At 37.4% G+C, this 14,356-nt stretch overlaps 1 protein-coding gene across 7 annotated transcripts in view; it reads right to left on the bottom strand.

The window, feature by feature from the left end:
• The window catches only part of Ckap5 (cytoskeleton associated protein 5), a 101,982-nt gene that overhangs the window by 55,045 nt on the left and 32,581 nt on the right, over positions 1–14,356 (bottom strand). For all 7 annotated transcript variants that reach the window (XM_033756431.1, XM_033756435.1, XM_010612447.3 and 4 more), the window contains exons 4-9: positions 13,623–13,829; positions 7,422–7,593; positions 6,247–6,379; positions 5,942–6,042; positions 3,986–4,099; positions 1,407–1,511 (exon numbers count right to left, since the gene is read on the bottom strand). In XM_033756431.1, the coding sequence (XP_033612322.1) occupies positions 1,407–1,511; positions 3,986–4,099; positions 5,942–6,042; positions 6,247–6,379; positions 7,422–7,593; positions 13,623–13,829 (832 nt within the window). The remainder of the gene's footprint in view (positions 1–1,406; positions 1,512–3,985; positions 4,100–5,941; positions 6,043–6,246; positions 6,380–7,421; positions 7,594–13,622; positions 13,830–14,356) is intronic.

The following is a 14,356-nucleotide window of genomic DNA, read 5'->3' as shown; positions in this document are numbered from 1 at the left end:
AAAAAAAAAAAAAAAAAAAAAAAAAAAAAAAAAAGCTGGGAATACAGGCGTGCCCCATCATGCCAGACCACAGACCTTTATTTTTACCTCCCTGGTAATGAGTTAGTCATGATTTATTTTTATTTGGTATTATCTTTTGTTTGGTTAAGTTCTCTGAAATTATTTTTAATGTTATGAGTAAGCCAGCTCTAAATATCATAGCTCAAGTGAAGCTAGACACTAGCTATATTCTATAAAACACACATGATGAGTGTCTAGTAGAAGATTCCTGAGTCAGTCTAAGAAATCAAATGATCAAGTAACTAGAAAATTAAACTCCCAAGTTCAATATGGCTAGTTTTTTAGGATTCTAAACCTTTCTAAGTAATTCAGACAAGATTTAGAGGCCAACTGATAGCTACCATGGTTAAAGAAAATATCCCGATTTATACTCTATTAAAAACTTGATCGCCACTAAAATTATATAATACAAAGAAAATAGTATATTCAACAAATGTCTACCATTAAGCTATACCCCAGCCCCCAGTTACTAAAAACTTTTTTCCTTAAATAATACATTATTAATGAATCAATGGGTCACAGAAGAAATGGAGGAAGAAATAAAAATGCTCTTGTAATCAAATAATGGAAGCACAACATGCCAAAACCCACAGGACACAATGAAAGCTGTTCTAAGAGGGAAATTTATAACTGTGAATGCACACATAAAAAGAACAGAGCGATCCCAAATAAATAACCTAATCATGTATCTTACAGTCTTAATAAAACAAGAAAAATACAAATCTGAAACTAATAGGAAAGAAATTATAAAAGGTGGGCTGGATATTTAGCTCAGTGGCACCACACCTGCCTTGCAAATGCAAGGTCCTGAGTTCAATTCCAGGTACCAAAAAAGAAAAAAGAAAAAGAAATTATAACAGGTCAGAATTAAAATTAATAAAATCAAGATTTTAAAGATACAAACAACCATTTAAAGAGTTGGTTCTTCTCGTTATAGTGCATATAATTGTAAGCAAAAGGCAAAAAAAAGAAAAAAATTATTTTTTTGGTACAGGGGATTGAAGCCAGGACTTTGTGCTTGCAAAGCAGGTAGTGGCACCATTAAGCTATATTCCTGGCCCTAACAAAGCAAAATATTAATAAGTAAATCAGTAATAAACCAACTCAAGTACATTAGGCCAAGTGCCTGCTTTTATACATATGCCTTAAGAATTTAGTTGTAACTGACATCTTTATTGAAATATGTGAGGAGCTATGTTGAGCATTATACAACTTGGTAAAAACTTACTTTGCCAAATATATGTAAGATGAGATCTATGCCAAAAAGTTGTTTTAAAGCACAATGCAAACTAGTCTGCTATTTTTGCTAATTTCTAGATTCAAATCTAAAAAGAAATATTACTTACATGTCCTGCATATTGTCCAAATTTCTTCCTTAGCCCAACAGCCAGGCTAGTAAGACATTTTGCTGCCAGGGCTACCAACATGACATTGGTGTCCTTTCCAACAACCTAAATGGAAGAAAAAGGAAAACAAGATAGTCACAATCCAGTAGAAGGGTACTGAAAAACATTCTCAAAAAAACGCTGAAAGCCATTGTGCTAATGGATGGTCCATTTAATTTCCTACAAAAGAGGAAAACTTATTCCTCTTTGCTAATAATGTATCTAGAAGGCTTCATCATGTTCGGTCTAAGTTCTACTGTAAAGCCACATAAAACAATTTCAAATCGCTAAAAAGAGGTGGCAATCTGGGCTGCCACCCTCACACAGCTGCAGGAGGTGACTCTGATAATGGGAAAGAAGCTGGAGGTTACTGATTTTCTTTTGGAACAATAAAATCAAGACAGTGCACTTGACTAGGCATACAATGTCTAATATTTATACTCAAGAAGGACCAACAGAAACTCTGAAGTTCAGAACTCAGAATTAGAAACGCATCTAAGGGAGGGCCTTGGTTTTGCAGCTTCCACTGTAGTCATACAATAACCATCAAGTTTTTTAACAGGTTCTGCTCCAGTGTTGCTTATACTACTAGATCAACCATTACCCACAGTGAACTGTCAAAGAAATTATGAGGAGCAGAGCACCTTATAAATGAAAGGACTATAACCAGAGAAATGAAAAGCCCATAAAATACTGAAAGAAGACAGCTTTAAAAACAATTTCAGAAATCCCAAAAGGAATTTCAAAATGAGTAATTTTTTTACTGTTTATATGTAAAGAGAAATTAATCATTTGATATAGACAACAGAGAGAAAACTATAAACTGTAGAAAGAGGAATCAGTCTGTATCTTAATTCCTTAACATCATTTTTTTTTTTTTGGTACTGGGATTGAACTCAAGACTTGAGGCAGGCACAGAGCCACTGAGCTAAATCCCCAGCCCCCTTCTTATCATCTTTTTCTTCCCATTTTCCCTTTTTTGATATGCTGCTGTGAAGTCAACACAATATGAAGTTTGCATATTTGTGTGCGCACATAAAATCAAACATAAACACTGAAATGTCATGTTTTAGATTACACACTGAAGTTGAGTTTTCATTGTTTTAAGTATTTTAGCCACACAATTAACTTTCTTTTTACTTACAGCTTTTGACTGATAAAGTTTCTATAGCTGCCTACATTTCTGAGTTATCTACTATGTCTGCTCAGACTATGTCATGGGCTGGCTATGCAGCGCAGGGGGTAGACCATGTGATGAACGTGCTAGGCATCCTGGGTTTGATCCTTAGGAGCACAAATAAGGAAAGAAAAAGAAAACCAACAGTTCCCTCTATATATAATAATACAATGGGATTACATTTATAGTCAGAATGCCGAGAGAAATCCAGAAATAAAAGCTAACAACCTAAAAAAAAGTGTATAAAGAATATCCATTACTTTTTTTTTTTTTTTTTTTTTTTTTTTTTTTTGCGGTACCGGGGATCAAACTCAGGACCTTGCACTTGAGAGGCAGGCAGCGATGCCACAGGCCTATCCATTACTATTAATGACAAAAATAAAAAGCTATTTCCTATTTCTTAGTGTCCTCTTCCTTTCTCCTTCCCATTCTTTCCTCCTATCTCAGGAGGCTAACTCCTTTTCCCTCAGACAAATTGCTTTTTAATTAATCATACTTGTGTCTATGGCCCTTTAAGATAGAAAATTGGTGAATGAACAAAAATCTGACAAATCATATCCCTGCCATCAAGTCCCATTTGGAGGAAAGCATAGGAAAGTCAACTTCTACAATATTAGGAAATGTAGGTGACCCTCATTAGTCACAGATCTGTACTGAGACTAACATTTATTTACAAACCCAGATCCGAGCCCATGGCACTTTCCTGGTCATTCCCAGACAAGTACAGAGCCGTAAAAATCTATGTTGTCCAATGTTGTCCCAGCTAGGAAAGGACAAGGCAATGCTCCGCTTTCTTCTTTGAGCTCTCTTAGTCTAAATAAGTGTCGCTTTTAGTCTATTTAGCGTTGCTTTTTTTTGCATTTCTGTGCTATCTGATGACATAATGGCCCAAATGTATTGCTGGAGTGCTGTACAGTCTTCCTAAGTGCAAAAGGTCACAATGTGCCTCACAAAGAAAATACATATTCTCAGCTGGGCGTAGTGGTGCACACCTGTAATGCCAGCACTCTGGAGGCTGAGGCAGGAGGATTGCTGTGAGTTCGAGACTAGCCTGAGCTACATACTGAACTTCAGGTCAGCCTCAACTACATAGTGAGACCCTGTCTCAAAAAACCAAAAAAAAAAAAAAGAAAAGAAAATACATATTCTCAACAGGCTTCACTCAGGCATCAGTTATGGTAGTTGCCCATGAGAGTCCAGTGTTAATGAACAATACATATTAAGTAAGATGTCTTTGCACAGAATCCTCAGTACATTATTTTTTAGAATTTAAAAATTACTGTCTTATTTAGTTTGGAGGGATTACTTTTCATTCCTTCTTAACACTTTGACATTTATATGCTATCTTACAGCTTCTACAAACCTTCTTTAAAGCTTTTACTAAATCCGCATAATCTCCTGCTTCCAGTTTGGGGTTTTTCACAAGTACTTCTACAGCCTCCAAGGCTTCTTTTCTCTCTTGCCATTTTTTTGCCTCCTGCAAGACACAATACGAATCATTTACAGAACAGAAAATAAAAGAGCAGAATCAAAGTCTATTCCTTGTACTCTACTAATTCAAAGACACACTTTTGTTTGTTTTTGAGATAGGTCTCACAATGCATTTCAGGCTGGCCTTGAATTCACTATGCAGCAGCCCAAAATGGTCTTGAATTTGCAAAATTCCTGCCTCACCCTCCTGAATGCTGGGATTACAGATGTGTACCACCACACCCAGCAAACATAATTTTTGTTTATTTTCAGAAAATTTTTCTAAAGTTAATTTAAAAAACTGCAAAGCCAATCAAACTATTTTGTGTTTATATAATTTTCGTTCACGTATAAAACATATTCTCCTAAGATTTCATAGCCCTAAAGCAGTGAAGGCTATGGCATACGTGCCACAGTGGGCTATTTGTATCACTGAAAGCTCTAAGAGGTTCACATCACTGCGTAAACAGAATGGCATACGTTTCCATCTCATTTTCCAAGCAAATGTTGGTAAACAGGTATCAAACAAAAAACAGAAAAAAAAAAAAAAAGATATCTAGCCTATCTCAGAGTCACAATTACAAGAGAAAATTTTCTATACTCTACAACATTAGAAAGACCAGGAAAGAACAATCACATATACAATACAATCACATAACGAGCAAACCAAAACTTTCTAACCTTGAAGATTCATTTTGAGATTATGAGTGTAACACTAAACATTTAGTTTTATGGCTATAAAGCAGAATGTGCTTCACCAGAGATCAAGTAATTAATTAATCAACAATCTGAACACTTACTATTTGAAAGAATGAGATACAAAAAAAATCAGAAGTACTGTTGGGCTTGTGTTGGAGGGGAGTATTAGAGAGAAAGGACACCACTCAGCAAGGCACACAGTTTAAAAAATACAGCAGCATATTTGCTACAGGGAGAAGTTCAGAATGGCTGAAACAAGAGTGAGGACAATTAGAGATGTGACCAGAAGGTAAGTGGTGGCTTCAAATATGCCACACATGGTCTCAACGGCTACAAGAAGAGAGACTTCAGGCATCATTTAAGACATATGGAAGCCACTGATGAGCTTTAATCAGGTTTAATACAGGAAAACCTGCATTTTAAAAGTGAAACGTTTGATTACACTGTGAAATATAATCAGAGAGCTGATGGTGATGACTAGAATAAGACTATGGGATGGTTTTGTCTCCTTGGGGTCATTCAATAATGTCTGGAAATATTTTTGATGGTCATGGTTTGGTCATGGCTGCATATTACTGATACCTAGGGAGAAAAGCCATAGATGCTGCCCAATATCCTCCAATACACAGGACAGCCCCACTGATACAGTTTCCTGAAAAAAAGTCGGAATCAAAGTCAAGAAATCCTGGGCTACCGGCAGGGATTTAGCTCAGTGGTTTCACTGCCTGCCTCACAAGCACAAGGTCCTGAGTTTGATCCCCGGTACAAAAAAAAAAAAAAAAGAAGAAGAAGAAGAAGAAGAAGAAGAAGAAAAAGAAATGAAAAGAAATAAAAAAGAAAAGAAATCCTGGGCTATAAAGAGTAGCTGGGAGTCGGGAAGGGAAAGAGATGAATTTGAGAGACATTTTGAAGTGAAACCAGAGAGTAACTGAGGAAAAGGAAGGTGAGAATAATGTTCTAATTTTTGGCAGCAGATGTAAAAAAGGTACCGTACGTACACACAAAGCAGGAGCAAAGAGAAGGAAGCAACTCACACACTCTGCTAGAGAAGTATGGATGGAGGCACTATACCAGGCTCCGCAGAGCATTCTTTAATCCTATCCAAGTAATCATTTAAAAAGAAATAAATAAGAGTATAGCTATTACTTACAATTTTGTCATAAAAATCTTTGGGAAGTTTGGAAAGGATCTCTACTGCTTCTAAAAGCTCATATGCATCTATTTGTGGCACCTCATCACCGTCGTCACCACCTTGAAGGAGAAAATCCAAAACAAACCTTAGAAATGCATGGAATGGTTGTACTTATTAAACAGCAACCACTCCTTCTACATCCCTGATGAAATCCTAATACAGAAGGGACAGAATTATCATCACACCCAACTTAAAGTACATTAAAGTCAGTGCTTCAAAACATGCCTAGTAGAATATATCCTTGAAAAGAAACTTGAGCTTACCCCCTTCAGCATCACCACCAGAAGATTGTTGCTGCTCTAATTTAGCTTCTAGTTCTTGTTGGGACCGCAGAAACCGAGTTGGTTTAGGAGCACCTGTTGGTAGTTTGACCCATTCTTCTTCTAGTTCTTTCAACTGCAAGTATATAATATTTTTAAAACTTATCTAAATCCCACCATTAAAGAAGACACTTTAAAAAAATTTTTTTGGTACCAGGGATCAAACTCAGGACCTTGTACTTGCCAGGCAGGTGCAGTGCCACTGAGCTAAATCCCTGGCCTGGAACTTACTTTATTTTGGGACACAACTTCTTTTTTTTTTTTTGGTACCAGGGATCAAACTCGGGTCCTTGTGTTTGCAAGGCAGGTGGCAGAACCACTGAGCTAAATCCCCGGCTCCCCACAATTTCTTATGTGTATGGCATTAATACAATAAAAATAATAAAAAAACAATAAAATAAATTTAAATAATATTTGTTAAAGCATAAATCACACCAACTTACATTTACTTCACTGAAGATATATGACTATATATAACTATATATATGCATACATGCACACACATGTACATATGCATACAGTAAGAGGAATAAAATCCACTTTTAGGACAAACTCATGAATTCAGATATATTTGCATCATTCTCTAAAACTCATTTTAAGAAAAAGCCCAATAGAGGGAATTTCACTCAAACAGGTTTAAGTCCTACTAACCTGATAGAATTATTGAGAAATCTTTAAAACTGCTATAGATTTAACACTAGCAAACTGGAATCACTGAATGCATAGTATTTAATTTGAGAAGACAAAATAATAGCAGTTAGCTATGCTTAGAAAAATAAAATGGTTCCAAAATAAAGAATAGGGGTGAGGAGCTGGGGATGTAGCTCAAGTGGCACAGCACCTGCTTGGCAAGCTCACCGGGGAGGGGTTTGTTTCTTGTGTCAAAAAAAAAAAAAAAAAAAAAAAAAAAAAAAAAAAAAAAAACAGGTTTGACGAGGTCACACAGTGATAGAGCACTTGTTTAGCATGTGCTACTCCCAGGCTCACCAAACAAACAAACAAAACCCCAAAAAGCAAAAAATAATTATATGTAAGGATAGAATATTAATAACAAGGAGGAAATATTGTACTTTCATATTAACCTTATGCAAAGGCAACAAGAGAATGTCGCACCTCACCTGTACAGAGTTTATATTTTGTAATGGGGGTCTCAGAGCATCCCGAATCCATCTGTAAATCTCCACAGCAATTAGTTTGGCTTCATCTCGAACAGCCTTCTCTCTAGACTCAAAGAGTTTTGGCAATACTTTGATAATTGGTTTAAGCAAGATAATTCTGGAACCAAATTCACTAGAAGTAAAAAGTTGGGGAAAAACATAGTCAACACATGATGTTCTTGGGTTACATTTGCAGTCCCACTCAGAATGTTTTTGTTTTGTTTTGTTTTGTTTTTTTTGAGACAGGGTCTCACTACGTAGTTGAGATTGACCTGGAACTCACTATGTAGCCCAGGATGGTCTCGAACTCACAGCAATCCTCCTGCCTCAGCCTCCTGAGTGCTGGGATTACAAACATGCACCACCATGCCTAGCCACCCCACTCCGTATGTTAATAGAGTTATACAGGGTGAATTTTTGTTGTTGTTGTTGTTTTGGGTTTTTTTTGTTACCGGGGATTGAACTCGGGTCTTTGCGCTTGCAAGGCAGGACACCAAAGCACTGAGCTAAATCCCCGGCCCATGTTTTTTGTTTTTTGATACAGGGTCTCACTATGTAGTTGAGACTGACCTGGAACTCACTATGTAGCCCAGGCTGGTCTCGAACTCACAGTGATCGTCCTGCCTCAGCCTCCTGAGTGCTAGGATTACAGGCGTGTGCCACCACACCTGGCTCACGGTGAATTTTTTTAAGGCACTGAATAAAAGGAACTCTCAACCATGTATATATTTAGGTTTCATTCTTCCAAGAATATTCTTTGGTGTCTAGAACTCCAAGTAATATTATCATTTAAAAAACTAACTTTCAGGTAACTAGACAGGGAATAATTCAAACCTATACATGTCCAACATAAGTAGTATTTAAAATATATACACATATACATATAAAAGCTTTGAACCAATAGATCACAAATCCTCTCAGTGTGTGTTTCATTTTCATTCCTGACTGCAACTATCATACTGGAATTTCAAGGCAACTTTAAGCTCTCTGCTTCAGTTTCTATAGGGAAAAGAGTTGTATTCTGCCCCCATAACAGGGTCTTACTATATAGTTCAGGTTGTCCTTGAACTCACTGCATAGCCAGGCTGACTTCAAACTCCTGGTGATCTCTTCCTACCTTGGCCTCTAGACTGTCAGGCTTACAGTCGTACGCGACCATGTCCAGCTTCTTACTTCATTTAAAAACAGCAAATTTACACTTACATGTATTATAGATTCAAGTTCCTAATGAGGAATTTTAGTTTTCTGGCATCAGTACTAACATTTCTGAGTAACAAATTCAAGAGTAAGTCTGACAGTTATAAAAGAAACACTAGTCTTTTTGTTTTGTTTTGCAGTACTGGGGATTGAACTCGGGACCTTGTGCTTGCGAGGCAGGCAGTGGAACCATCGAGCTAAATCCCTGGCCCAACAGTGGTTTTTTGAATGAGTAGTACGACTCAACATACTGTTTATCTGTTATCTAATGTGTGCAAATTAATCTCATTTGCAGAAATACAACAAAACTTTTCAGTAATAGCTACTGGCATACTCTAACAGATTAAAGAAGAATGCAAAAATTCTTTGCCTAGCAAGTAATTTGTAGCAAGATACTTGCCTATGTTATATAGCTTACTTTTTTTTTAAGGCAGATTTTCACTATGTAGTTCAGGGTGGCTTTAAACTGGTGAAGATCCTTCTGCTTCAGACTCCCAAGTGCTGGATTACAGGCATGTGGCCACCACACCCAGCCATCACATTTATTGCATTTATCTGTTCTAGCCTACTTCTCAAAGAAAACTGATAACAAAAACTGACTTTGATACTAAATACATTGCTACAGAGAAAAATGATAAGAGTTGGCCTGGGGATTTACCTTAGTGCCATTGTAAGTCTGCCTGAAAAGCACAAGGTTCTGAGTTTGATCCCTAGTACATTAAAAAAAAAAGAATCCTAGAATCCTGTTTTAGGACAACATAATGTTTCTGGTCTCCTGAGTGACCATGACAAAGATAACTTTAGGGGGTTCTGGAACCTATGATTGAGCAGTTTCACCTCAAGGTTCCTCAAAGTATAATTCAAACTATATATTCTTTAGGACATATGAATAACCACATAAGGGCAGACTAAATAAAAATAACATCAATAAGGAAGACAGGACTGAGATGGAGCTGAGTGGTTGCACTTGCCTAGCACACATGAGACTTTGGGGTGGATTCCCATCAATAGGAAAAAAACAATAACAATGATAAGGATGACGAAGACTTACAGTTTATATCTGGAAATCCCCAAAGCCTCATGGGTTCAAAGGGCAGGGCTTTTGAAAGGTGAGTGAATTACGGGGGCATTACAGCTGATGTGCTGTCAAGAGGTGGGTCTGGTAGGAATGGGGGTCTGATTAGAAGTGGCAGGTTACTGGGGGCATGACCTGGAAGAATGGATCTCCCTTCCTGGCTCTTCTCTTTACTCTCTCTGCTTCCTGTCAGCAGTGCTGTGAGCAGCTCTCCTCTACCATGCCCTTTTTCCATGCCCTGCTGCCTTGGATCCAGCTGACTGAAACAGGATCCGAAATAGACCTCTTTTGACTCTAAATTATGGGTGTTCAGTACTTTGTTTCAGAGATGAGAAAGTGACTAAGACAAAGACAAGAAGATACACTTAGCCTGGTACACACCTGCAATTCCAACTACTTGAGAGGGTGAGTCAGGAGGATAACAAGTTCAAGGCCAGACTGGGCAACTTTAGTGAGACACAAATAAAATAAAAAGGGAGGAGGATGTAGCTCAGTAGTGTAGCACTTGACTAGCGTGCATGAGGCTCAAGGTTCAATCCCACCAAAAAGTTAAGATGTATCTAACATTTTTTCCCTCCTAGTACTGGGGATAGAATCCAGGGCTTCTACATATGCTACACAAGCAATTTACCACTGAGCTATATCCCCAAATTTTCTTTATATTTTCAAAATTAGAGACTTCTGGGAAGATGGCAGAGTGGTGAACAGCAGAGAAATAGCCTCTCTGAGAATTGGTGTCCAAACGCTGGAATCTAGCAATGTAAGAAAGAGAAGAAGGAGAGAAGTGGGTCCCAGGGATCCAGTAAGGATATGAAGCAAAAAATGAAGCTCATGAGGACAGACAACAAAGGAGGAGGTGGCAAGCAGCACTAAATCCTAAGAAAGAATAGGTAGAACTCTTGAACACATTGGTATAGGAAAAAACTTTATAAACAAAACCCCAATCACACAGGAAATATCACAAAGAATCGACAACTGGGATCTCATCTTAGTCAAAAGCTTTTGCACAGCTTAAACCACTAAAAGAGCAAAGAGACAAACCACAGTGTGAGGGAAAAAATGTTGCCAGCTGTTCCTCAGACAAAGGAATAATATCTAGAACATATAAAGAACTAAAAAACAAAAACAAAAAACCCAGATCCCTCAAATTTAAAGACCCAATCCAAAAAAAAATGGGCATCTGAAATGAATAAACATTTCTCAGATGAAGAAGTACAAAGAGCAAATAAATATATGAAGAAGTGTGCAACATCATTGGTCATTTGAGTGATGCAAATTAAAACTACACAGAGATGCCATCTCACTTCAGAAAGAATGGTTATTATCAAGAAATCAACCAATTACAAATTCTGGCAGGGCTATGGGGAAAAAGGAACCCTACTACTGTTGGTGGGAGCACAGAATGGTGCAACCACTGTGGAAATCAGTGTGGAGAATTCTCAAAGAACTAAAACTAGGGCTTGGGCTTTAGCTCAGTGGTTTCGCTGCCTGCCTTGCAAGCACAAGGTCCAGAGTTCAATCTCCGGTATGTGCCCCCACCAAAACAAAAAAACACCAGAAGACAAAAAACTAAAACTAGAGGTTCCATTTCACCTAGCTGTTTCTCTTCTTGTTATCTTCTCAAAAGAATTAAAAGCATCATACCACAGTGACATACACACACCCATGCTTACAGTCACACAGTTTGTAATAGCTAAATCTTGGAAACAGCCCAGATGCCCATCAACCAACAAAGACATGTAGACATGTGTGTTTTTTTAATACAATGGAGTATTACTCAGCCATAAAGAAGGGTAAGATTGGGCCAGGGATTTAGCTCAGTGGTGCTACCACCTGTTTTGTAATCCCAAGGTCCCAAGTTCGATCCCCAGTAGAAAAAAAAAAGTGGGGGGGCTGGGGATTTAGTTCAGTGGTTCTGCTGCCTGCCTTGCAAGTACAAGGACTGGAGTTCGATTCCTAGAACCAAAAAAAGAAATGGATGCACTGTGAACATACTCTTTAAGTGAAAGAAATCAGACACGCATTTTTTTTTTTTGGTACCAGGGATCGAACTCAGGTCCTTGTGCTTGCGAGGCAGATGGTGGAACCACTGAGCTAAATCCCTGGCCCCAGACACATGTGTTTAAATACCACATTGTTTCTCGGGCGTGAGAAGCCAAAAATGTAAATAAGGACCAAAATGTGTAACAGATATTGGGAAATGGGAAGAAAATGTTCAAATGAGAAGGGGAACAAGGGGAGTGGTGGAACGGGGTCAAGAAGAAAAAAAGAATAGAAGGAAAAAATGGAAACAAAGCTTTTGTAGAGCCGGGGATTTGGCTCAGTGGTTCCGCCACCTGACTCGCAAGCACAAGGACCCAAGTTTGATCCCTGATACCAAAAACAAAAACAGAAAAACCCAAAGCAAAAAAGCAAAAACAAAGCTTTTATAAATAAGGTCTTCTAGGTAAAGTAAAAAACTTTCTTCTTCCAAGGGTTGAGGGGAGGGGATTGGGGTATGTACAACATACTAATAAATATTTTGTTTTTTAAAAAAAAGGAAAAATTAATTTAGCAGTAACAGGAACTGAATCCAGGGCCTTCACACTAAACTGCATCCCTAGCCCTTTTTATTAATATATTTTATTTAGTTAGTGTTTTTTGTTTGTTTGTTTGTTTGTTTGTTTGCCCTGGTGCTGGGAATTGCACCTAGGGCCTTGTACAAAGCCCTTTATATTTTAATGCAGCATATTACTAAGCTGCCAGGCTGTCCTCAAACTTGCTATCCCTTCTGTTTCAGCCTCCTGAGCAGCTGGGAGTACAAACAAACAGCTCTAATTTGTTGTTTTTCTAACCTATTTCCTCCCAGTCAGCTTAAAGATGAAGGGCCTAGAGCAGTGGTGGTGAACCTATGGCATGCAGCTTTCAGCAGGCTGTTTGTATCACTGAAAGCTCGGAAAGGTTCACTATCACCAATCTAGAGTATAACCTAGAGTATATATAATAACTTCTAGTGTCAAAGTAGGTGTTTATGATATTGTATTCTTATTTTATTAAGGTCAGATCTGTTATAAGCACAGTCCTGATAACTAAGTTAATTCACTAAATTTCTACAAAGACGAGCATACTGCTTACTCCTCATAAAAGCATATGCCTCCTATACTTTAATAGGCTAGAAATAAAAACACCATTATTACACAAGAATCTAGATGAAAGTCAAATTTTATGAAAGAACACTACAAATCAAGCCAAAGACAATATAAAACTTTACAACATATTTTAAAGATGATTTAACAACATTTAAGAATGTTGATACTTTCACACAGACACTGAAGGGAATATTTTCTCTAAGCTGTAGGTCATATACGATGTTATAAGAAAGATGAGTTTCACTCTGTTAGGATTTCTCTAGAGTCGCTTTTTAAAGTAGCTAACATGAATAGCACTAGAAACATCAGATTAGAAGAACTGCCAAATCAGATCAGACTACGGATTTCTCTGAGTTCTATAGTAAAACATAGCCACTTGTTTCTGAAAGAGATCCCATTCATGAAAAACAAGAAATTCTGTAGATGAAAATAATGTAAAAGTTACTTTTTGTTTGCTGTTGCTGTGTTCTGTTTAAAGGCATAGGACCATTTGCTTATCTATATTTGAGGACAGCAAGAGGAAAATGCTTACATACTTTGGAAATGCTTTTGTACCAAAAGGCCAATCTCAATCTGAGAATAACTCAGAAATGCCCTGCTGACCTTTAATAAAAAGGGACTTTAGAGAAAGCAACACACTTGAAAGCTAATATTACTTACTTCCAGTTGTGGCCAAGTCTCCACTTCTGTTTAATCCAGGATCTCAAACTCAGTTGAAGTAACTCTAGTTAACAGAACTAAAGCAAAAAGAATAAGTCATACCTTAAGGCTTTCCTCAGTGTCTCTATACAAGCCACTATGATCTTGGGGTTCTTATTGTCCAAGCCTTTTAGGAGCTCTTCTTGCACAGCCTCTCCTTTCTCAATCTCTATGTACATGAGACAAATCTCTATGCCCAGCTCCTTGGCTTTGGCTTTAGGTTGGTTGAACACTTTACTTACAACACCTGACACAACTTCTCCTGTAGTTCTGTAACATAAACAACCATCACCACACATTAAGTCACACTTCAAAAGAAAGAAATGGAAAAAGGACACAGAAAAGAAGTGTACAAGTTTTAGAATTAAATGAGTTTCTAAATTTTAAATGTATGTTCAAGAACATTAATAGCAATTCACAAATTTGACATACTATATCAGACAAAGTTTCAGTTTATAAATGTAAAAAATTCAAAGAAACCATCTGCCTCACATACACAAGGTCCCAAGTTCGATCCCTGGTACAGGAAAAGAAAAAAAAAAGAAAAAAGAAAGAAGAAAGAAAGAAAGAAAGAAAAAGAGAAAAAAATTCCTTTAAATCCTGCCACTCAAAGAAAACTTTCAACCTTTTCGTTATCTATCCTTCTAGACATTTCTTTATGTGTCTGTCACACACACACAAATACACAGTACCTTGTAAAAAATAGCATTATAGGTGCTGGGGATTTAGCTCAGTGGCACTGTGCCTGCCTTGCAAGTGCAAGGCCCTGAGTTTGATCCCTACTACCAAAAAAAAAA

This window comes from Fukomys damarensis, unplaced genomic scaffold (genome assembly GCF_012274545.1).
Source record: "Fukomys damarensis isolate Sample0158 unplaced genomic scaffold, DMR_v1.0_HiC HiC_scaffold_27, whole genome shotgun sequence".
Lineage (NCBI taxonomy): Eukaryota > Metazoa > Chordata > Mammalia > Rodentia > Bathyergidae > Fukomys > Fukomys damarensis.
This window is presented reverse-complemented; position numbering and strand designations above follow the sequence as displayed.